The sequence below is a fragment of the Sminthopsis crassicaudata genome, chromosome 5 (assembly GCF_048593235.1).
Source record: "Sminthopsis crassicaudata isolate SCR6 chromosome 5, ASM4859323v1, whole genome shotgun sequence".
In the NCBI taxonomy this organism is placed as follows: domain Eukaryota; kingdom Metazoa; phylum Chordata; class Mammalia; order Dasyuromorphia; family Dasyuridae; genus Sminthopsis; species Sminthopsis crassicaudata.
In genome coordinates, this window is record NC_133621.1 from 103565950 (window position 1) to 103590825 (window position 24876).

Here is a 24876-nt window from a genome sequence, read left to right on the forward strand (position 1 = left end):
GACAGGCAGGTAAAAGTAATATATAGAAATAATGAACTATCTCTGAATCAGAAAGTCACTAAATATTTTTTAAAGGTGGTAGGGCCATTTTAAATACTTTAAAGTGCAATATGAATTATAATAATTTTGTATTGTTGGCATTAAATTAAAAATATGGAAAAAACTATGTGAAAAATATATCAGATAATAGACATGTGTGAGAAGTAGGGGAAAAAACAAATCAGAGTATGAAAATTAAATGGATTTGTTAGAAGGCTTACAAACAAGTGAGGACCTTGAATGTAAACTCTATGAGGACAGAAACTCTTTTGCTTTTGTCTTTTTATCCTCAGCACTTAACACTGAGCCTGACACTTAGTAAATACTTAGAAAATAATTTTTGATTGACTGATTGAAGTATTATCTTCCACTTGGTGGAAGGAATTTTCTAGTCCATTAAATGATGCCTGACAACAAATAGTATAAGAAGAAACTGGTTAGATGGTGTGGAATAAGCAGTGTAGTACTTATAATGAGAGGCAACAATCAATCATCAAGCAATTATGTACCTTCTGTGCTAGATACCATACTAAGTCTTGTAGATACAAAGCCAAAAACAAGACCTTTCTTGTCTTCAAGTAGTTTATATTCTATTATAAATGTTATTGTAAATCATATAATTAATATTGATATAAATATTTTAAAATTAATATTGATAAATATTAATATTTAAAATCAAAATGAATGATGTAATTAGTTTTGCTGATAGTGGAAGTAAATAAATTATTTTAAATAAAATTAATAATTTCAATAATTGAATAATATAGATTATATTATAGATCATATAAACAGAATAAAGCTGAGCTGAAAATGTTAAATGAAATGGGATAAGGGTCAAAAGTCCCCTAAAAAACTAGCAAAATAAGTAATAGGATGTGGAGGTAAGGAAGAGTGATTTCCCATAGAATATTTAGGTTTTGACAGACGTTAGTAGACAAAGGATGGACATATATAGTTTATAATAATCATAAAAAGTGATCCTTCTGATTTAACGAATAAAGAAAAAGCATTTATTAAGCATTTATTTTGTGCCAGGCATTGTGTTAAGAGCTGCAAACATAGTCCCTACCTTCAAGGAGTTTGTTCTAAAGGAAGAGAAGAAAAATGGGCAGTGGTAGCTAGGGAATGGTCATGTGAACAGAAAATTATACTGGGGGCAGCTAAATGACACAGGTGATAGAATACTGGCTCTGGAGTCAGGTGGACCTGAGTTCAAATTTGACCTCAGATACTTAATACTTACTAGCTAAGTGATTCTGGGCAAGTCACTTAACCCCAAATGCCTCATCAAAAAAAAAAAGAAAAGTTCCAATGATGGTTAATGGGATTATAGCAAATAAATGGACACAGTCTTTTCCAGGAACAATGACAGAGTTAATTTGGTATTGTTTCCAGAACTGGGGAGTGTGTGAGAGAAAAAAAAAAATCTCTGTTGTGGTCTTTGGTAAGACTGTGGAAGAGATTACCAAGAATAGAGAGAAACATGGCTGAGATTTCTGGTAGCTGAAGAAAAACCTGATTAATTCAGTTTTATAAACAAGAACAATAAAAAAGCAGACATTAGGGGGAGATGGAAATACATAAAGCAACTTGAAACTGAGGCCTTCTAGAAAAACACTTTTTTTGGAAATGTAGGGGGAAAAATAGATCCATATACCTTTTGACTCTTTAGTGTTTTAGGGATGGGATTTCAGCTTCTAGTAAAGATTGGATTAGATGACCTCATAGGTTCCTTCTAGTTTTGATTATTCTGTGCCTCTGTGAACATCTTTTATGAATATTCAAGCTGAATTTCAAAAATTGCTTTATAAAAAAATCATTCACATAAAGCTTCTTGAACATTGTGTTAAGTCAAATTTGGAGTTGAAAAAGAAAAATTGAAGACATTGAATTAATTATTTGTGAATTAAAGTGGAACAAACATTAGATCAATAATCATATTTAAATTCTAGTATCTATCACTAAGTAATATTTCCTAGTGCAACATCCTTTCTGGACTTCAGTATCCTGGTATGTAAAATATGGGGCTTGGGTTAGATCATTTAAAATCCTTTGCAACTCTATAGTATTATTTTTTGAAAAAGCACTTTAATTCTATTTGATTTGCTTCTTTAAAAAACTTTGTAATAGATTATGCAACAATTATTCCCATTTTACAGTTGAAGAAACTGAGCTAAAAACTGCTAAGCAACTTGCCTGAGATCACATAGAACTACAATACTAAGTGGAAGAATTCCACCATCTAAACTTTTTATTATTGTTGGAAATATGTCAAAAGTATTTGAATAGATTCTGGTAAATAAACTGTATATTTTATTTTATTATTTTTTACATATACATGTCCAAACAGTTGTTTTGCTGTACAAAAAGAATCGGACTTTCAAATAGTGTACAATTAGCCTGTGAAGGAAATCCAAAATGCAGGCGGACAAAAATAGAGGAATTGGGAATTTTATGTAGTCATTCATAGTCACCTCCCAGAGTTCTTTCGCTGGGTGTAGCTGGTTCTGTTCATTGCTGCTCTATTGGAACTGATTTGGTTCATCGCATTGTTGAAAATGGCCACATCCATCAGAATTAATAAACTGTATATTTTAGACCAGTTCCTTCTTGAAAATCTCTACTCTTTTGTTTGTGTGGCACAAAACTGTCCTGGTTCTTTGGACCTTTTCTGTCTGCCTTCTTCCTTGTCAGTGTTCCCCAAGTTTCAATCTTATCCCTCTGCTTATCTTCCTTTATAAATGTTTCAACTATCACTTCTCCATGGATGGGTCCCAATCTGGATTTCCAGTCTCAATTCCTTTTTTCAAGCTCTATTTCCATTTCTTACAGTGGCTCCCATATGTGTTCGAAAAGGTCAGAGAGGATTTTAAGAGGGATTTTAAGTAATAACTCAGAATGATTTTCCCATGTGTAAACTTTAGGTGAATAGAATCCATGCATTTCAGAATTGGAAGTAAAAGCGAGGCAGCTAGGTCGCTCTGTGGATAGAAGGAGGAAAAGATAGAGTGCCTAGAGGGAGGAAAACCTGATTTCAAATCTGTTCTCAGACAGATCTCTGTGTGTGTGTTTTGTGTGTGTGAATCTGTCCAACTCACTTAACTTCTGTTTGCCTCATCTGTGAAATGAGAATACTAATGATAACAACCTTTTGGGGTTGCTATGAAGATCAAATAAGATAGCATATGTAAAGAGTTTTATAAACCCTAAAGTATTATATGAATATTTTATTTTTTTCATTATTATTCACCCCCAACATAATGGTCTAAATCTAAAATCAGACTTTGATATTATCCTTCAGACCAGCTCTTGTTGCTAATTTTTATTATTATACTGCTTCAGTTACTGGTGCCCAATGGTGGACTCCATCTTTCAATTCTACTCTTTGCTTCACTTTTTGATTCTTCATTTAGTATGTGTTTCTGTGCTACCCATTGTTTTCTCTTTCCATTGTCATTATTGCAGGTCCTCATAGGCAGGTAATAAAGTCAGGTAGCCTCCTAACTTGTCTCCTAACTTTCTCTCCTCCAATCTGTTCTCCATATTGCTATCAGATTCATGTGCTACATATTGTTCTCAGTATGTTGTGTCTTTTGCCTATAGGACAAAATCCAGAGTCCTTACTTAGCCTGCCCAATCTACTTCTCCAGCTTGGTGCTTTCCAACAGGATGACCTATATTTTTCTTGATTCTACCTTTTCTCCTATATTTCTCTTGCTTAGAATGCCCTTTTCCTTCCTTTTCTGTTTGGCAAATACCTTGCTACCCTTGGGGATATTCCCTAGTCCCGATGTCTCCAATAAGCCTTCTTAAGCTAATCTAGCTTATAGCCAACTTTCCTAAGTGAATACCACTTATTCATATCACTTGGATTAGCAGTCAGTCACATTATTTCATGATATCTTTTGTATTCTGAAATTATATTACTGGGTACCTAAATGGTCTAATAAGTGGAACACCAACACAGGAGTCAGGAGGAACTGAGTTCAGATTTATTTGGTCTCAGACACACACTAGCTATGTGACCTTGGACAAGTCACTTAACTCTGCCTCAAAATTAAAAAAAAAAAAAAAAAAAAAAAACAAAAAACCCCCCACCAGCATTTGAAGTTATAATATTACTTAATTCTGATATTGAGACTTAGCTTTCCATGTTGATTTCTCTGCAGATGGGCAGAGCTGGATTAAAAATCTTATCTTGGAATCTCAGTAACTGATTCTAAGAAAATCATTTAACTTCTAACCCTGTTTACTCATCTGTAAAATGAAGGAGTTGGCTACAACCCCCAAGGTCTTTCTTCCTGCTTTAAACCTATTATCCTATTATTATCTTTTACAAGATTGTGAATTCCTTGAAAGTTTGGGTTTGTGTATCCATACAATGTCATATGTGGGTGAGTAGATGTTTAATTCTTTTATTAGGAATGAGACTAAAATTTGGTAGGTTTTTTCTTCCAGTAGACATCCTTCTCTTTTGTACTTAACTTTTTATATTATAAACTGACTGTTTTCTTTTATCTGTTTTTTTTTTTCCTTTGTTAATAGCTTCAGATCCCCAGTGTGAAGGGTTTCGATTTTGCGAAGCAGCATCTGGGTCAACACAATAAAGATGACATATTGATTATTCATGAGCCAGCACCGCTGCCAGGACCAGTAAAGGATAATACCACTCCCTCCGAAAATGGAGATGTGCCAAGCCCTAAGTCAAAGATATCTTCAAAGAACATCCGTCACAGAGGAAGGTTATTATTGGGCATTTATATATACTACTTTGTATGCTGCAGAAAAATTTACTCTTAAATTTGTTAAAGTTGGTGAGCCAATGATGCTTACCTCCCTAACATGTATATGAAGGAAGGCAAAATGATGCTATTAGTTGATTGTTATAGCTGCTCAAGGTCTCACTATAATGTAAGATATTTAAAAAAAAATTTATTATAACAGACTGCCAAAAAAAAGTCGTAGTCTTGAAATTTAAAATTCCATCAGCTTATTAAATAATTCTTAATTTATTCTTTAACTCTTAAATATGTAAGCAACTAATGTCATTTAATCCTTATGCTCTTCTTTAGTGAAAGTGTTTAATAATATGTCAGATATCTGGAACAGTTTGGATAGTTACTGGTATCTTACTTAGCTCAGGGGTTGACCAGTCCTGAGAAGTATGCCAGAAAATGATGTACTAAACCATTTGCTCATTTGGGCTATACCATCTTGCCTGTAGTTACAATTACCTTATTTTCTCTTTATTCTTCTTTTTCCAAAATGTTTTTGCTTCTCTTTTGCCAATGCCATTTCATGGAGATTCCCTACTTCCCCTAAAAACTACCTTTTCCTCCCTCGATCAACGGATAACACCATAAGAATGTTGCTGGCAGATTAACTTATCCCTAAAAGTCACTTCCTTCCATTTGACTTCCTTGGTAAGGAGCAATAGTTGGCTTGCTAGTGACAACATTATAAATTGGAAGGTGAAACATTCTGTTTATATTTAGATCTGGATTGATAATGATAATAAAGATAACAGTAAAAATAACTGACAATTACATACTGCTCTTAGTATACACTCTTTTCTTCCTGCATGTGAATCACAACACTTTGAGCTTTGGAAATCTTGTGTCAAACACAGGGCCTTTGTTGATTGATTTGTTTTTAATAGCAGAGGTGGAGAATTTGGAATTAACCAAGGGTGACAAAATGATGCATTTTTACTTTTAGGTTGTCAAAAAACTTTTTCAGTGGATTCAGATCTAATTTCGAGATTTTAATTAGTCAGGATGTGATCTTAAAAAGGTTAAATGACATTAGTTGCTTACATATTTAAGAGTTAAAGAATAAATTAAGACTTATTTAATTAACTAATGGAATTTGAAATTTCAAATGCAAAGTTTGTTTCTCCCCTGATAGTTGTCATCCTAAGCACCTAGCCATCATATGCTCAATAGCTTATATAACAAGTTATGATATATGAATGTGTTCAAATACTGTTGTACTTAAGAAATGGGGATGGTTTAAGAGAAACTTAGGAAGACATATGAACTGATGCAAAGTGAAGTGAGAAGAACCAGAACAATTTATATAATGACTACAACATTGGAAAGATAATCAACTCTGAAAGATTTTGTAATTCTGACCAATACAATGATCAAGCACAAATTCAAAAAGATTAATGAAAAAGCATTCTTTCTACATACATTCAGATACATGCTGAAATCAAAAATGTGAACTAAAGCATATTTTCTTCTCTTTAATTTTCTTGGGTTTTTTTTTGGGGGGGGAGGAAGAACATGGCTAATGTAGCATTTTGTTTTGAATAAATATTTGTAATGAGTCTTATTTTTCTTGCCTTTCCAATGCTTGGGGAAAGGATTTGGAACTGAAAATAAAATTGAATTTAGAAGAATAAATAAAATTAGCATTCCAAAAAATTAGTTCATGTAGCATTCCAGAATCCCTTGGAGATATCATGATGTCCTGGCACTTTTCATTGCAGCAAACACCAGGGAACTCATGGTTCTAAAGGTAATGACTAACTCAGATTTTTGCCTAGTTTGTTATACATTAAGAATTCATCTATTTCGGCTTTGCTCACAAAGATCTAAATTTTCCCTTGGCAACCAGCACTACTTTAGTCGTGAAGATATCGAATAAGGAGACAGTCCAGGGTAAACTCAGGCGAACCCTAATGGTCTGAAAGAGCCAGGGGAGGCTGAGTTGATTCTGGATGGTCTGGAACTGAGTTGGTTTTTTTTTTGTTTTTTTTTCCCTATAGAACTAGATCTTTAGAATGATTCCAAGATTTGCCTGGCCTTCCAGATCAGGTAATTCAGCAGCAGATAAGAATTTCTAGGTCTACTTTGGCCTGACCCATATCCAGAGCTTGGGCTCAAGAACTGGTAGTATGCCAGGTAGTACAATATTGTAGCTTCTACTCCAGCAGTTTGCATTCCAGGACTTGCCAGGGTGCAATTAGCTGAATAGTGTGGTGTGCTATATCAGTCCAAAATGTCAGTTTAACCAAGCAAGTGTATGATACCAAGTAATCTCAAAATGGTGAGTAATGTCTATATAGTTATTAAAGTGGTCATTAATGTACTCCAACAGTAAAGTCTTTTCTTAGAATAATTATGACTCTGCCTGAACATGCTGAGTTTTATTCTGTTTTGCACATATCAACCAATGTGTAACCATTTCTTTTTTTTTTTTATGATTTGCCTTGTTTTTGTAGAATCTCACCCTCAGATGCTGACTCTACTGTGAGCGAAGAGTCCAGTGAAAGAGAAGCTGTGGAGAAGCCATCGGTTGTTGTCAATGAGGGCAAAGCAAGAAGAGCACCTTCAAGTGGTGTGTTCCTATTTTGGCCTTAGAATCAATAATAACAACAACAATAATATTAGCTATTTATTATATATCACTCAGTGGTTTGCAGAGTGCTTTACAAACATTATTTTATTTGATCCTTGATAGTAGCATTAGAGAATTGTTAGTAATAATATTAGGATTCCAAGAAGACAGCATTTCAAAGTATTTCAAATTCTAGAACTTAAAATTATTTGATTTGTGAAATAAAATTTCCATTATTTGCTTAATTTCTTCACAGTGAATTACCACAATCACAATCACTTACTTTCTATGTAAGGGACTATCCTGGGAATATTTTAAGTCAGTTGTTTTTAGAGATTAATCCACTAACTTTCATTTTATCATGAAGTACATTTTATCTAATGTAATAGAGTCATAGAGATGGCATGGCCATATTCCAGAACTAAGATAGAATTTATGTGAAACTACATTCAAAGATAAGCAGTACCCTTATTCTTAAAAATCTCCAGAGTTCACTAGATAACCTCAGATCCCTGTGCAAGTACAGATTAAAAAAAACGACGAGACTGTTTTCTTTGATTTAGTAATTTTAAAAGTCAAATTAACATTTTTTTTCTGATAGATAAAACATTTGTGAAAGAACATTTTGGTTTGATTTTTATGTGATCAGTATCAGATAATTATTTATTACACATAAAAATCTGACTTTTAAAAACAAACAAAACAATTTTCATTTATTTTTCAATAATTAAGCCTTGGACCTTATATTCATTTTTTACTGGCTGCTCATACTTCTGGCTGCTTTGCTGTGCTTGGTCAGCCTCTTCTTCATGGGAGCACAGTGTCAAAAACCTTTGGCTATCTAAAAAAAGATGTTAAGTTTCTTTTTGGTGTTCCTGGTTAACCCTGGAATATTTTTTTACAACCTGTAAAGTGTTTTTTTTTGGTAGGAGGAAAGTGGTCATTTGTTGCTTTTTCCTTCTGCATAATCAAAACAGAAAAGTAAGAAAGATTAAAGCTAAGCAATATATGTATGTTCATCTCCAGTCTCGCAATAGGTGGTCAAGTCTGTCATTTCATCTCAATTCTCTCTAGATGATCCTCAAAGCTAATAGCTACTACAGAAGTTATTTTGTATCAAGTTACTTCAGATTACCCAGTAAATAACCAAGAAATTTAGAATTTGTTTCAGGACTCTTAAATGGGATAACTTTTTTTCTTCTGAATGTCTGTATTTTAAGAAAATACACAGAAAATCTAACCAAAAAAAGAAAGCTTGAAAATGAAAACAAAACTATATCCATATGTTTTTCTATATCTTTCCTAGGGATATTTTCTTTTTAAAGCTTTTTCCTTGAGAAGGCAATATTTAACCTAGAAAAATTAATGTGTAATTGTGAACTTTTTTTTTCTGGTAGAAAAGGCAGTATGATGTGAAATATAGTGGTGGTTTAATAAAGAAAAATAATGTGGGATAGTGAACAGACAATTTTAGAGTCAAGAAGACATAGATTTGAGTTCCACCTCTGAAACATGCTGACTTAGGCAAATCAGTTATTTTCTTAGTGCTCCAGGCAACATTCTCTAAGATGTTAGACATTGAAAGGAAAAATCCCAAAATTTCTGTTGTTCCTCACCAAAAACTCCTCACTGAAAAACTAAGTTCAGTCTTTTAAAAAGTATAGAATCATTATCAATTACCTTCTCAAGAAGGAGGGAAAGCGAGCATATGAAACTCAAATTTTTAAAAATAAAAACACAGTGTAGCCTTATTTGATCAATGTAGCCCCTAGTGTTCTCTCTCTCTTCAAATTGTTTTGCATTGTATTTATATTTTTATAAATAGTCTCTTTCTGCTACAGATATTCTTTTTCTTATTAAAGCTTTTTATTTTCAAAACATCATATAGATAAATTTTCAACATTCACCCTTGCAAAACTTTGTATTTCAAATTTTTTCCTTCCCTTCTCCTTACTTCCTCCCCTAGGTGGAAAGTAATCCAATATAATTTAAACATGTGCAATTCTTCTATACATATTTCTACAATTATCATGTTGCACAAGAAAAATTGGATCAAAAAGGAAAAAAATAAGAAAAAAAAAAGCAAGCAAAGAATGAAAATACTACACTGTGATTCACATTCAGGGAGTGGGAAAAGGGAAGGAGGAAAAAAAATTGAAACACAAAGTTTTGCAACGGTGAATGTTGAAAATTATCTTTGTATATGTTTTGAAAATAAAAAGCTTTAATAACTAAGCAAAAGAAAAATGTATAAGCAACATGAGTGGTGTCATGACGAGAGCATAGGACTTGGGATTCAGAAGATCTGAATTTGAATCTTAGCCTGATTGCTTGCTCACTAGTTCTGTGATCTTGGACAAGTCTTCATTGGTATATTATATATCAAGCATTGTGTCATCTGTAAGAAAGAGGGAATAGGGACATTCTTCCTGAAGGCCTTCAAACCAGTTGCCAAGTGATCAGATCTAGCAAATTAATCTCATCAGGCTCCATCATAGACATTGAGTCACTCATATTTCTGTTCCCTCTTTTGTTAGATAACTGTCTTTTGCTTATAGGTTTTTGTTGATGTTGTTTTTCTTGGTTTTTAGGACCACCACTCACCAGTACTGGAAATGAACAGCCTTCATCAGCATCAATCTTTGAACATGTGGATAGGATATCCCGCACTTCAGAAGCAAGCAGACGGGTCCCAAATAAGATCCAATTAATTGCTATGCAGCCAATCACAACACCTCCAGTTCAGCACTCAGCATTAGCTGACCGAGTGGCAGAAACCAACAAAATCAACAAAGAGGTATTTATATTCCTTAAATATATGTATGTGTGTGTGTGTGTGTGTGTGTGTGTGTGTGTGTTATCAAAATATCCCCTTTATATTCTAATCATAAAAGCTGGCTAGCATTTATAGAACACTTTAAAGTTTGTGAAGCTTTTTACAAATATTATTTCATTTTATCCTCACAACAATCATGGGAAATAGCTGCTGTTATTATCATCATCATTGTAGAAATAAGGAAATTGAGGCAAACTGCAGTTAAGTGACTTGCTTGGGATCACATACCTAGTAAATGTCTGATGGTAGATTTAAACTCAGGATTTTCTCGTACAAAGGGCAGCTAAGTGTTGGAATGGATAGGATGCCAATATTCCCAAAGTTCCCTGAGTTCAATCTGATATTAGATATTTGGTATCTGTGTGACAATGGGTAAGTCACTTACCCCTGTTTGCCTCAGTTTCCTCTTCTGTAAAATGAATTGGAGAAGGAAATGGCAAATCATTCCAGTATCTCTGTCAAGAAAATTCTAAGTGAAGTTTTGAAGAGTGAGACACAACTGAAAAATGACTGAACAACAAACAGCAACAGCAACAACTTGCTGACTCCGGATTGAACACTATTTATGATGCTAGCTGCCTTTATTGTTTATTAAGTGCTTTACATGTTATTTCATTTATCCATGCTGTTATTTGCGTATTTATATGTATGCGTATATTACATGTAGTTATGTCATTGCTCAAAAACGAAGGAATATTAGGAAACTAGCATTATAAAATATACGCTGACTAACCATTCTGAACTTTAATTATGACATTATTTTATAGAAGTTCCTCCTCCCCTTCTCCTGGCCCAAGAATTATTATTGTAGCAGCTGGACTTACTGACCAAATTTAGTAGCTTCCAGGAGGGATTTGTTGTGTCTAAATAGGGTCCTGGAGAGTACGAACTAGTTCTAGAAAATTGTTCCTCATATTAGATGAGAGTTAGAACCTAGGAGCTAATTTATTTTATGAGCTTCTGCGTATTTTGTATTCTCCTGGTTCATGGCTAGTAAATTTCCATCTAGCTTTACCCCTAGTCCCCCAACACCACTAACCCAGGTCATTTAGAAGGTTATACAGAAATCCCTTTCCTCTTTGCAAATTCTCACTTCTATCACTGTTGGCCTTCTTTCTTCCCATTTCTAGTTGAAATGCTCCATTTGTAACAAATCTCCCCTCATCTATGAACTGTTTGAATGAAAATCAAGTCCAGAGTCAGGAGAAGGTCCAGGAGAAAATCAAAGAGTGATTTGGGCTAATTGAGAGGCATGAGGTCTCAGGATAGAGAGAACTTCTACCTATCTTATCCCAGTGAAGCTTGGCACTTTCTTTCCAGCTTATGCTTGTTAAGAGTTGCTTTGGAGTCTACCTAGAATCATGTACATATATGTCAAAGGTAGGACTTGATTCAAACTCTTTCTGCCCTAAGACCAACTCCTCATCCACCAAATTGTGCTGCTTCTTTGATATTCAGAAGTAACGAACAAAAACACTTTTGCCCTCTAAAGCTATCTAACAGTGGAATAATAAACAGTGGGGGATAATAGTTGGGGCTGGGGAGATGGCAGCCTTCTGAAATATAGTTTGATAGAAATTATTAGCAAGCAGCCAAACTTGACTTTAAAAAAATCTATGCTTTCATTTTTAGTCATGCAATTACATAAAATGCATTGGACAGAAAAATGTTTTTGCTCATTTAGAATATTTTTTCTAGTTGCTATATTTTCCTTTTATGTTGTTTCATTTCTTGGAGAGCAGATAAATTCATACTTCAAAAAAAGTTCCTAGTCATTTTTTTAAGGTTTGGGTATTTTCCTTTGATTTGATTATTACTAAAATATTTTATTCTTTATGTGATAATACAGAGGATTATACAGTGTAAAGAGGATACTTAATATTGGACTTTGAACTATTTGTCTGTTAGATCTTTGTTTTACCAGTGAGTAGATATCATGAAATCAGATAGTAAAAAGTATGAACAGCATTTTTTAGATACGAGTGGGAAATAGGAATCATATTTCAGAGCTTAGAGTTTTAAAAGTTCAGTCTCTTCATTTTAGGCACAGTAAATCCCTCCTGGAAGCTACCAAATTTGATCTCGAGTCCAACTGCTATGTTCAACAGTTTCCACAGGCGGGAGCAGGGAAAAGGAATTTCTATAAAATAATGGTCTAAGTAAAGCTCACTAGAGTATGTTTTGCATTTCTAGTTAGGAAACTGAGGCCCATAAAGGTCAGATGATGTAGATAGGGAAAGTTATTGGCAGAACTGGAATTAGTTCTCATGCCTCTTGGCATGAGTTCATCACTCATTCCTTTCTACTACAGGATTTTCCGAAGATAGCAGAAAGTTATATCAAATTGTTGGCAATTGTGTACATCCTGAGGACAATTTACAGAAGGTTTATTAGGGACATTAATTCTCTTGTATTTCTTCTCTCTCCCCCCCCCCCCACCTTACTTTAAAAAAAAAAAAAAAAAAAAAAAAAGATTCAGACTGCCCTTCGGCATAAATCAGAGATTGAACACCACCGAAACAAGATTCGTCTCCGAGCCAAGCGCAGAGGGCACTATGATTTCCCTGTGGTTGATGACTTGTCAGTGGGAGACAGCAAAGAACGTCATCGAGTGTATCGCAGGGCTCAAATGCAGATTGACAAGATCTTGGACCCTGCTGCCAGTGTGCCTACTGTGTTCATAGAACCAAGAAAAAGGTATGATTGGGGAGAGTTCAAGAGGTAACTCAGAAAAACCAATAGTGAAAGCTGAGATAAAATCTTTTCTAGTTCTTACCAATGTTTCCCCAAACCAGAAACAGAGCTAGAACCCAATTTTCTTGAATGTCTAGCCTTGTTCTTGCTAGTACTCTGCCCATCTTAAATCTTTTTATATTCTCTCTGTATCTGTAAAGATACTTCTCTTTGTAATTTGCTTTTAAAAAGTCTAGAGTTAGATCACAATCCTATTATCCTAGTTGATGCCTTATTTAAAAATTTTCTGTTTAAACATTTTTATACCAACAAACTCTTTTTGTAATTCTAACAGAAAATGGAATATCTTGAATTTAAATAAAATTATATAGGAATTGAGCTCTTCACAGAGAAGTGCTTCAAACAGGATTCTAATCTGCAAACAATATTTTTATTTTTCACACCGGAAATGTTGACTATAAAGCATTATGAAAATAGCAATAAAAGGATATTATTTTTAAAAAGGGTATATTAAGTGGCACAGTGGATAGGATACCTAGCCTAGGGTTAGAAAGACTTCTTAGTCTTCCTTCTTAGCTACTTAACTAAGAAGCTTCTTAGCATCTGTGACCATATGACTTTGAACAAATCATTTTTCCTGTTTGTCTCAGTTTCCTCATCTGTAAAATGAGTTTAAGAAGGAAATGACAAACCACTCCAATTTCTTTGCCAAGAAAACTCCAAATGGGATCATAAAGAATTGTACATGATGGAAATATGACTGAACCATAAGACTTAAAAAAAAAAAAAAAAAACACCATCCAAAAATAGAGACTTCATCTTCTTCATCTTGCCAAAATCACTTTTCTCTCTTCTCTACTTCCTTGCCTCTAAGTGTTGGTATATTATTATTTGGTAAGTCACTAACAATGAACAACTTTGAAGTCCTCTTTGAATCATCTCTTTCCTCATATTCAACAGTGTCCACATGCTAGTCTTTCTTTGAAATATTTCTCAGATTAATCTCTTCCATCACTGAGTTCTGTGATCTCTTTCTCTCTCTCTTCCCATTTTTACCACCCTTGTTCAAGCTCTCTCCATCACACCATTCATCAAAGTCTAATTTCTTTTTTTCCTCTGACAGTTCCCGTGCAAAGCGTTCTCCGAAGCAGCGCCGGAAGCACCAAATCAATGGGAGCCCAACTGATGCTGAGAAAGATAGACTGATCACAACAGACAGTGATGGCACCTATAAAAGGCCACCAGGAGTCAATAATTCTGCCTATATTGTATGCATAATGTGTAATTTTGTCTTTTAAAGATATATTGTTTGGGGATATCTTCTTGGGTGCTAGGGGAAATGCATTGAAGTCCAGCAGAGGGAAAAACAAAGTAATGCTAAAATAGTATCTGCTATAAGCAGAGAAAGACACCTCTTTCAGTGGAATAGTCTATTTATACACAGTTACATTCCAGTGGGTTTTATCTTTTAAAAAAAGACAATGTTTTATTTTTGTCTTTCATGTCTTCCCCCCAACCCATGTATTTTCTTTACATTCCCATAGTTAGGAATTTTTAGTTCTTATCACAAAAATTCCAATTATTATAACATTGTTATTATATTATAAAATTGTTATCTGTGGAGAGATAAGAATTCTTGGACATCATCAAATAAGAAATGGTAGAATTTAAATTCCCTTTTTTTTTTTTAAACCTGAGTTCAAATCTAGCTTTAGAACTTACTAGGTATGTGATCCTGAACAAGCCACTTAACCCATATAGTCTCAAAAGAAAAGGTCATTTAGACCCTTAGGAGCCATTAGATATAAAAGTGGAAGCATATAGATTATACTCCTTACTTAAAAGTTTTAAGAACCTTATTGATATTGGCCTTAAATTTAATTAAATCATGGCCACTTAAGAATGCCAGCTTCCTTCCCACCTTCCTCCCTCAAGGCTTGCTAAATTTAATCCATTATTCAGTTTTTTTGTATCTCAACATATGTTTGACATAGCTACACATGTTACTTTCCTTTATGGCCTGAGTCCAACTCTAAGAGTTGGAGGGCTTACAAATTAGATGGCTCTTTCTCTCTACTTTAAATTAACTTTAAATTCTAAACTAAGGTTGGAAGAACTTGTCCCTACCATCTATTACTTCTCATGATATCTTTTAATATTTAAAAGTTTTTTTTGACTCAATTTCCATTGTAGAACTCTGGTGTAGAGTCCTCCTTTGACATACAGTCCTCCTTTGACATGCCTTCTAGTAGAGAGAATATAAGATCCATTTTTTGAATGCATCCATTTCTGGTCTAGAAGAGCCATAATCCAAATAGAACTTTCCCATATAATTAAAATTATTCTATAGCTGAACCAATTTGCTTTCAAGGTTTAAGTTATCAAGTCATCCATGATTAGCATTCTTTTTCCTACTTCCCCTGTAAATGAGGACACATTGATTACTCATCTCAAATTTCCCTTTGTTCAGAAGAGACCCCCAAATTAAAACACTCCATCTGAAGAGGCAAGTAGGTAGCAGGTTGGATAGAGCACTGGCCCTGGAGACAGGATAATCTGAGCAAATTCTAACTCAGGACACTGGACACTTAATAGCTGTGGGCTAATTGCCACACAATCCCCCTCAACCCCCCCTCCCCCCACACACACATACAGAGACACAATTTAGAGCTCATCCTGGATTCCTTTCTTGGGTGGTTTCTGAATTTCATATAAACTGGATTATAACTTTGCCTTCCTTTTCCCCCTTCTTTTTCTCTCCAGAATTATCACCTATACCCTAGAGGGGAGGTTGTTTTCTATTTTCAATGAGGAGAAATAGGCATTTGTGTTTAGGAGCAGAGTTTCTTTGCTCCTATTATAATTCATTCTTCAAGATCCAAAGGAAGAAATTTGACCCAAAAGCTTCTTCTGTTCTGCTATGAGGAAGCTGAACTTTGTTCCCTTAAGTGATAATCCAGTCATCATCAGGTCAGCTGTGATGACAGCATTTAGGAATGTTTCCTTGTATGAATCTCTAAGGAAACTTCATTTCATACACTTTGACACAGCTCCATTACTAGGACCTGACTTTCCACCAAGAACTTACCTTTATTTTGTAGTTGAATAATCCCTATTTTGATCTTAACTTTATTCCTTACCTCTTATAGTTTGCCTACCAAATCATCTATTTTCTTTGGAATCATCTTAGTTCCTTGTTTCAGCTTGTTACTAAGAGGTATATTGCTACTTCTAGGTATTATACATTTCTTCCTCCTCTAGTGTATATTTCTACTAGTCTGAAGATTTACTATATTATATCATCTATCTGTCCAATATCCCAAAGCCTTTGTGATCCTCTCAAGGATTTATTAAGGATTATATATAATTTATTTTTGATTGATCAATTGATATATCTTGGCCTTCTTTGATCATTTGGGCTGATAATGGATAAGCTATTTTTATGTTTGCTTCTTTTTTTTTTTGGTTTGATCTTTAAATGGGATTTAGAACTTGAGGAGGTTGCATTGGATATATGATTAGTTGCTTCCTTAGCTAGATAAGTTTTCTGTAGCAGGTTTTATATTAAGGAAACCTTAGTAGGACCTCCCTTCTCCCCCTTTCCAGCAGTTTTCTAAAAATTCTAAGAGCACCGTTTTACATCTAACAGCTACCGAGGATGGTGCATATCTTTGAGAAATAATCCTGCTGGTAATAAATAAAGGTCATTTTCCTTCTGAGTGGAATTAACCACTATAATTTCCATGCTTTCCTAAACTGTAATTAAAATAAATGCACTGTCCTTAACCATATGAGGATAATACTACTGTATCATAAATAGGGCTCTTGCTTTAAATTGTTAAACTAATAACAGGTGTGTCTTGGCCATCCATGTTGTAACATGTATCTTTAAGACATGATAGGGAAGGTGAAGTTTACAATATGTGTAGAGAGTAGTTTACGTTGTACAAACCTAGTATATCTATAGAGAGAGTGATTTAAATTTTTTGACTTATAACATTACATCATGAATTGCATCTCAGTACCCTCTGAGACTATTGGAATGCCCTCTTCCTCTATTTCCTGCCCTTTCTCTCTTACTTAGAGAGAACAGTATTAACTAGCTCCTGTGAAGAACATGTTACCATTTTATACATGCTTCAGTTACAGCGACATTGAATTTTGGTTCATTAGACTAAATCTAGATAATTCACCTGAAATGAAATCTAAGAGACCAGGGTGGAGGAAGGAAGTTCCTTTACTTTTTCCTGTGATCAGTCCAGTGAAGAGTCAACTAAGAACATTATGTGGTAATACTTCATTTCTTTAGCATCAGTGGAAAATGAAATGTTCCATATGACTGAATTTTCTAAGAATTAAAACTTATTTCATTAAGCACCAAAACTTTAAAAAATATAATATTGCAGATCTTTCTGCTTTTTTAGATAAAAATAATGAACATAATTTAATCCCTAGAAACTAAAAACCATTATACTGGATATCAGTTTTGTACTGTGCTCTACATACTGATTCTTCCAGGATTTTTATTTTTATATAGGGAAGTTTGTTTCTATTTTAAAAGGGCTTCTATTTTTTAATCTATTTTTTATACATACTCTGTTCTGTCCCTCACTATTAGCTGTCATGTGCTATTAGTGTGCTTGCCTTTAATAGCACCTTGATCCTTTCTAATTAGCAACTTCTGATCTGTACCCAGATAATAAAGCTTATAAAAATTATACCTTAAAAAAGAGTAAATATACTCTGAGTGATGAGTAAGGTACCTTATTTCCTTAACTGCAAAACTAGCCCATACTTCCAAAGGATGTTGTGAGGATCAAATATTTGCCAATCACCTAGCACACAGTGCAGGACATATAATAGATGCTATATAAATGCTTTTTATTTTTATTATGATTATAATCATTTTAATTAGTATTCTGAGTAAAGTTTTAATGTACTTTGTGAAATACTTTTTTACTAATCAGAGAATTATCTTCCTTTTTTATACATAACCTGGTTCTTGGCTATACTTCAGATAGAAAAATTTCCCAGACAAATGAACTCCCACATTATTGAAGTGATAATATTTTTTTCAATTTTCTAATGAATTGTTATTTCTCCCAGAATAGTCTGCTATAAAGGCTCTTTCCATTGTTTGTTTAAAAAAAAAAAAAGTCTCATGCTACAATTAAACTTGGTAGCATGTTAAGAGTCAATGTGCAAAAACTCATGTCTGATTGTATCTTTCCTTTTTTTTCTTTCTGTTTAGTCAGATCCTGACTTGCCTGCAGAGCCTCAGTCACCTTCCTCTGCTGACCTAGGGAAATATCCAGGCTTACCCTTCTCTGCTTCCCAATACATCCCACCCAAGCCATCTATTGAAGAAGCAAGACAGACAATGCACTCCCTCTTGGATGACGCCTTTGCCTTGGTAGCTCCAAGTAGCCAAGCAATTCAACCTTCTTCCGTTACTGCACCCGGGGTCACATCAAGCCTACAAGTCAACTCTGCTGTCCAAGATGAACGGCGAACCTCCCAGTGGGGTTCCTTCTATGGCCCAACTCAGACATCCAGCAACCCATGTAGTGTAAGTGGCAATATTTTGAAACTCTCTTTTGGGTAAGATGGTTGGGTTGAGATGACTGGCACTGCTTTTACTTTTACTTTTAGGCTTTCTGGTGGCATTTGACAATAACCAAAGGTTAGAAACTGTATCTTTATTCACTGTCCTTATCTTTGTTCATGTGAAAGAGTCCCTGAGGGCTAGAGGTAGTTCCTCCTTGGTCTTAAGGTTTTTTTTAAATTGTTTTTATTATTGTTTTAATAAGGAAATCATCTTGGATTCTTCCAACAGTGCTGAAATGAAAATAGGATGGGTGTCAAGTGATATTCTCCTTTATATATAGGGGGGAAAATGTAGTCTGAAGGGTTTTGCCAAAATTACTCTTTCTTCTTTAGGCCATTTGCCACTAGACAGGGGCCCTTTGTGTCCCTAGAAGCCTAGACAGTCTAGAGCCAGCAAAATTCCACTATTTCTAATTCACTTGTGCTGATTATGTCCAGTGAGTAGACTAAATGATCATCTTTGATCTCATTCCTTAACACCAGTCCTGTACATTGGACAGAACAATCTCTATCTTGCTTCAGATGATTTCTGGGGTTTTCTGTTTGTATGGATTTTGGAGCTGTTTTTTCTTCTCTTTCTATAAGAATGGTTAATGACTAGAAAATTTAAAATCTGCCCAGTCAGGAGTATGGTGTAAAGTAGTTCTGTGTTTTTCCCAATTGTACCATTTAAATGCAGGAATTGGCAGCTTCCTCTAGAAGAAGGAACATTGGACAGCTTGAATCCAGCCCTGGAACTGTGTATTAGCTTTTTAGTGTGTAATCTCTATAACAGTGGTCCTCAAACTTTTTAAATAGGGGCCAGTTCACTGTCCCTCAGACTGGGAGGGCCGGACTATAGTAAAAACAAAAGCTCACACTCTGTCTCCACCCCTTAGCTCATTTGCCATAACCTGGTGGGCAGCATAAACATCCTCAGCCCCCCGCATCTGGCCCACGGGCCATAATTTGAGAACCCCTGCTCTATAATAACACATATATATATATATGTATATATATTTTTTCCATATATACAATTCAGCCAGTTTATGGGGTCATACATTTAGAGTGGGAAAAGATCTTGCCATCTAATCAAAACTATGATCTTTTACATGAAGAAACTGAAAGCCAGAGTACATAAATCAGAGTAAATAGTAATACAAACAGAACATAATTGAGCCCTGATCAAAACAAGGTCACCACACTCCAAATCCAGCACCTTCTTTGCTGTTCTTCACTTTCAGCTCAGGAAGAGACACAGTGAGGAAGTGATACTTGCATTATTTTCTACTAATTTGAGATGAAATGATTTAGTTAAGAGCTGTGATTCAGGGGATCAGTTACGTGGTAGTAATTCTAATTGGTACCCCAGCTTAGTCATTGTATTAGTTTCTTCTAAAATTTTAATATTTATTCTTGGAAAGCTGCATGAAACTAAGATATTTAGCTTTGATGTTTAGGCACAAAAATAGACTTATGTTTGTGGGGCATACTTTCTAAAGAATTACAATTTTCTCCTACAAGGTTCTCTATACCTATAAATGAATAGATGCTGTGTAGTAGACAAAATACTGACAGAGTCAATATACTTTTTGCATAAAGCAACAAAAGGGTTATAAATATTGAATTATAAATATTGAATTATTGAATGATACTCCATGTTGCATAATTTTAAAGAAAAAGCTGTTGTACAAGATAAAAAAATATAGTATATTTAATTATAACTGGTAGTGCTCTATACTAAGATTCACAGCGATCAGTTGATATTCAGCTTGATCGTAATTTGACTTTGCTCTACACACAGGAAAACCTTCCATTTATGTTCAATTCTAACACGTGAGGCTTATTGGCAGCTCACTGGTACATGTTCACTTCTATTCATGTAGAGCAGAAGTATCAAATTTGCTGCCAGGTGTGGTTTTCTAAGTCAATATGCCACTTGCAGGGATTAATTTCTATTTGCATTTAACAAACGGTGATATAAAGGCAAGGATTCTGGGCTTGGAGTTTGAAGGATTTCCAATTCTCCCTCTGATATTTATGAATCATGTACATTTACCATTGGAGATTTACCATTTTTAACTTGAAATTTCCTTACCTGTAAAATGAGAATCATAATATCCGTAGCATTTACCTTCCTAGAGTTGTCATGAGGATGAGATCATTTAATGTATCTAAAATGTTCTGCCACCTTAATAAATTTTAGTTCTTATCTTCAGCCTCTCTTCCAAGAAAGACAAGATAGAAGGAAAACTTGTGATTAAGAAAAGAATGGTTATAAGGACTTTTGTACTTTCAGTTTAGTGATACCCAAATTACTGTTATCTCTTTCTCTTTTGTTTTTCTTTCATTTACCGTATGCATAGAAGTTAGGAGTAAATGACTAGATGAGAAAGCAACATATTTTTGGTGGTCCTGGTATATTCTTCTTCAAAATGACTGAATCATAGAAAGACAGGGAAGATAGTGAGCAATTCCTGATCATGGCAGTTTCACAATTCTTATTAAGGGAATCATAACCAGAAGTTTTGTGATACTAATACAAGGTTTCTGGTGCTGTTCTGACCTAAAATAGAAAAATTATTTTAGAAGATCTCTGTTCAAACTAATAATAAAAGGAAGTTACAAAGAAATATTTGATCTTGGGGCCATCCCATGTGAGGTCCCTCATCTGTTTTCTGTACCTCATAATATTCCTCTGACAAGGAGTTAGCTCTGCCTATGACTGAGGGAGACCTGTACTAAAAAGAAAGAGATAAGTGGTGTTTAATAAAACTGGTTCCTTCTACCACAAAACTGTTTGACTTTGGAAATTGATATTAATTGATTTTAATTAATTGATATTAACATTAGTAAAGGGTTCTGAAAGTAATTATTTATAGCTGAAGTGGGAGGAAACCAAGAAGGGTGACTTATTTTCTAAAGACCAAAGCATAAAGAACAACCCCCTAATGTTTTATGATTGCTCCCTTGATTAGTCATTTCTACCATGTCTTGGATATTTATGTATACCTTCTACCCATAAATCTGACTACAGTGTTCCCTAAGTATGTTCATCTCTCCATGTGACATCTCTGATTATTTTTACTACTCATGTATCTGTGGGATAGACTTATGGAGCAGATGTTTTATTGTTATTTTCTTACTATGCCATTTCAATCAGTACCTTTGCTTTGAGCTAATTGTACACTCTGACTTACTGTTGAAAACTATACCCATTGGTTAAGATTTGTGAGCTGTTTTAGGAGTTTGAATCCACAAGTATCTTGAATTGAGTGGTGGTGGACATACCATGTCCAAGTGTGCATTGCAGATTCCTCCTGAGGCACTACGCAGTGAATCCTTTCCAGCTCTAATCTAGAACCTCATAATCCTATGAACCTAGACTTTATCACAAGCAATGCTAGAGAATTATGTCCAAGTACCTCATATTAGTCATCAGCACAATACTCCTTCATCAAGTAAAATCCACTACTCCAATGAGTCTGTGTTTTCATTGATGAGATTATTCCTTACTGTAATGCAAATCATGTCACATGCATGCTGATTGTTTTTTTTTTTTTTTTGACTTGTCCTTATCCTCCCATAATTTCAGAAAGGGTCCAACCAACATGCTGTGGTTCTCCTAAATGAGAGGGTACCAACAAAGCTTACAGGCTAAAACATCCTTCACTCTTGCCATGAGATGGATCCTTTTTTTTTTTTTTTTCATTCATCGTTTTTTTTTTTTTTTTTTTTTTTTTTTTTATGACATCCTCTTTACCACTTCTTTTTTTAAAGTCCTTATTTCTCATATGTCACAATTGTCTTATTCCTATCGTGCACCTCCCCATTGTGGGTTATCTTCAGCTAAACTGCCACATATGGCCAGAAATCAATTAAAATGTTATTGGAAAATGTTTAACAAAATAAAAATATAATGCAGCATAATATTAATTTGTGTTTTCTGAGTCAATACATGGTTGCAGTGATCCATTTCTATCTGAGTTTGATACCACTGGTCTAGACAATAGGTATTCTTCAGCTACTTTTTTATGTTATACATATGTGAGACCCAATTTTTTTGAGTGATTATAGATATAATTGAAGAGACTTTACAAGGTTATAGGGTTTGATGCAAACTGCACAGTGCCCTTTTCTGTTATGGGCCACAACTCTTGTACTTGAAACAAGGATTCTTACAAGGTGTTAAGTCAGTGGAATTGATAAATACAATGGTTATCTAGTTTAGCTTGGTGATTAATAGTTCTCTAGTTCAATACATGTACTTAGTACTTAATATAGTTCCACAAGATTCATACCTATGATGATGTAATTATAATAGAGTATATAACAGCCAACAGGGACTCAGAGACAGATTCATTCTGTCGTCCACCTTTGTGGTGGTTGGAGGCTGAAGCACAAGGCCTCGGACTCAGAGACAGATTCACTTCATCTCATACCACTGTGGTGGCTGGCCTCCTGTACTTCCCCCATTGAGACCAAGGCTGATCTGAAAGGCTCTCCAGAAAGCTGCCCAGCCCCAGGCAAGGAGACAACAAAGAATTTGGACTTAAACACCTGGCTATTGTGGTGATTACTGAACTGAAAGGAAGGCTGGTCCCAAGACCTCCAGAAAACCAAACAGAACATTACAAAAAGATACATCTGGAAGACCTCACCATCTCTCTATATGAAATGTCTTTTCAAATTAGTCTTTGCATTTTATGACTATACATCTTTTTATAACTAATTAACATATTAATGATCACAGAGTTGTGCTCATATCTTTTATGTAATTTTGACAAGAAACACTTTGAAAATTTGTTTCCTCCTGATAATCCTTGTATTTATTCGTTATATGTGTAAATATGTACTTGTCTTCTCTGTTAGAATGTATATTCCTTGAGAGAAATTATTGTTTTATTTTTCATATTCATATTCACAGCATCTAGCCCATTGTCTAGCATATAGTAGATATTTAATACATGCTGTTGATTAGGTAAGTATGCTTTCAATGTATATGTAGACTATTTTCATAAAGATTTCATATAGATGGGAAAGTATACACATCAGAAGTTATATTCTTTTGGCTACATTTTGTAACCAGTAAGGTAATATTTTTTCCACACTTTTGATGTCTTTTCTTCAAATCACTAGAGAATCCCATACTGACCTCAATTTTTGTCTTCAATATAGACCTTCTTTGTATATACTTGATCTATTCCAGCTTTTTTCCCATTTTTGCTCTCTTTATTGCCTTTTCTTTTATGTCTATAAGTACATCTGGGACTATGATAATAGAACCAAAATGCAGTAAATTGTTATAAAAATCTTTACATCTTTTCTGTCCTCTGTCCCATTTCATTTGTTTCCATATATGCTGACATGATGGCTTTGCATATATGGGTCTGTTGTCAAACTTTTCTTAAACTGTTTCTCACTGTTGTATAATCTACTATGTTTCTCCTTGAGATTTTACAAGTGATTTATATTTTAAACTGGTATCATCCTCAGCCACCATCTCTTTCCACTTTGGCTATTTTTGTTCAGTGTGGCAATTCCTTTTCTTGGGCTAAATTTTTTTTTTTAAGATCACAGTTTTGTAGCTGTAGGACCATAGCTCTAAAGTTAAAAGGGACTTCAGAGTTCACTTAATTCAAATCATTTTACTTTTTACAATTGAGAAAACATGACTTTGTCCAAAATCACATAGGCAGTAAATAGCAAAGACAGAATTTGAACCAGTTTCCTTGGACTTCAGAGCTAATATTCTTTCATACTAGGCCAATTCTTTAGTGACAATACAATCTAAATCCACAATTTATCTGAAATCTAGAGAGGTTAAGTGATTATTCCCATAGTTATAAATAGTGGAGACATTATTTAAAACCCAGGTTTTTTATTTCAAATTCCTATTCTCTTGCCACACTGAAAGGGACTAGAACACTTAATTTTTTTATCAAAGGTTTTCAAATTATAGCAAGATTCCAATCAATTAGTTTAAATAATTAGTTGGAACCTACTTTGAAAACAGGGTTCTGTGGAAGGAATATGATAGGTCCTTATATAAATCAGTTCTGCATGACTAATATGGAAATATGTTTAAAATTATCATATATATATATATATATATATATGTGTGTGTGTGTGTGTGTGTGTGTGTGTGTGTGTGTGTGTGTGTGTGTGTGTGTGTATGTATATATATATGTATAAAACCAATGTCATAGTGCTTGTGTCTTAGGGGGGAAGTAAGAAAACTCTAAATCTTACAAAAATGAATGTTGAACACTACTATCTAGAAGAAGAAAGACATCTGCTTTTTTTCCCTTGTGTCTTTCTTTTATCTATAAGGGTATCAAAGGAAACTGCCCTCTTTGATTTTGTCAGTGTTATCA

At 34.3% G+C, this 24876-nt stretch overlaps 1 protein-coding gene across 3 annotated transcripts in view; it reads left to right on the plus strand.

Annotated features, from left to right (window-relative positions):
- KIAA1549 (KIAA1549 ortholog) overlaps nucleotides 1-24876 on the plus strand; it is a 154212-nt gene that overhangs the window by 104762 nt on the left and 24574 nt on the right. For all 3 annotated transcript variants that reach the window (XM_074267802.1, XM_074267801.1, XM_074267803.1), the window contains exons 11-16: nucleotides 4585-4781; nucleotides 7268-7383; nucleotides 9975-10180; nucleotides 12693-12916; nucleotides 14037-14181; nucleotides 18165-18482. In XM_074267802.1, the coding sequence (XP_074123903.1) occupies nucleotides 4585-4781; nucleotides 7268-7383; nucleotides 9975-10180; nucleotides 12693-12916; nucleotides 14037-14181; nucleotides 18165-18482 (1206 nt within the window). The remainder of the gene's footprint in view (nucleotides 1-4584; nucleotides 4782-7267; nucleotides 7384-9974; nucleotides 10181-12692; nucleotides 12917-14036; nucleotides 14182-18164; nucleotides 18483-24876) is intronic.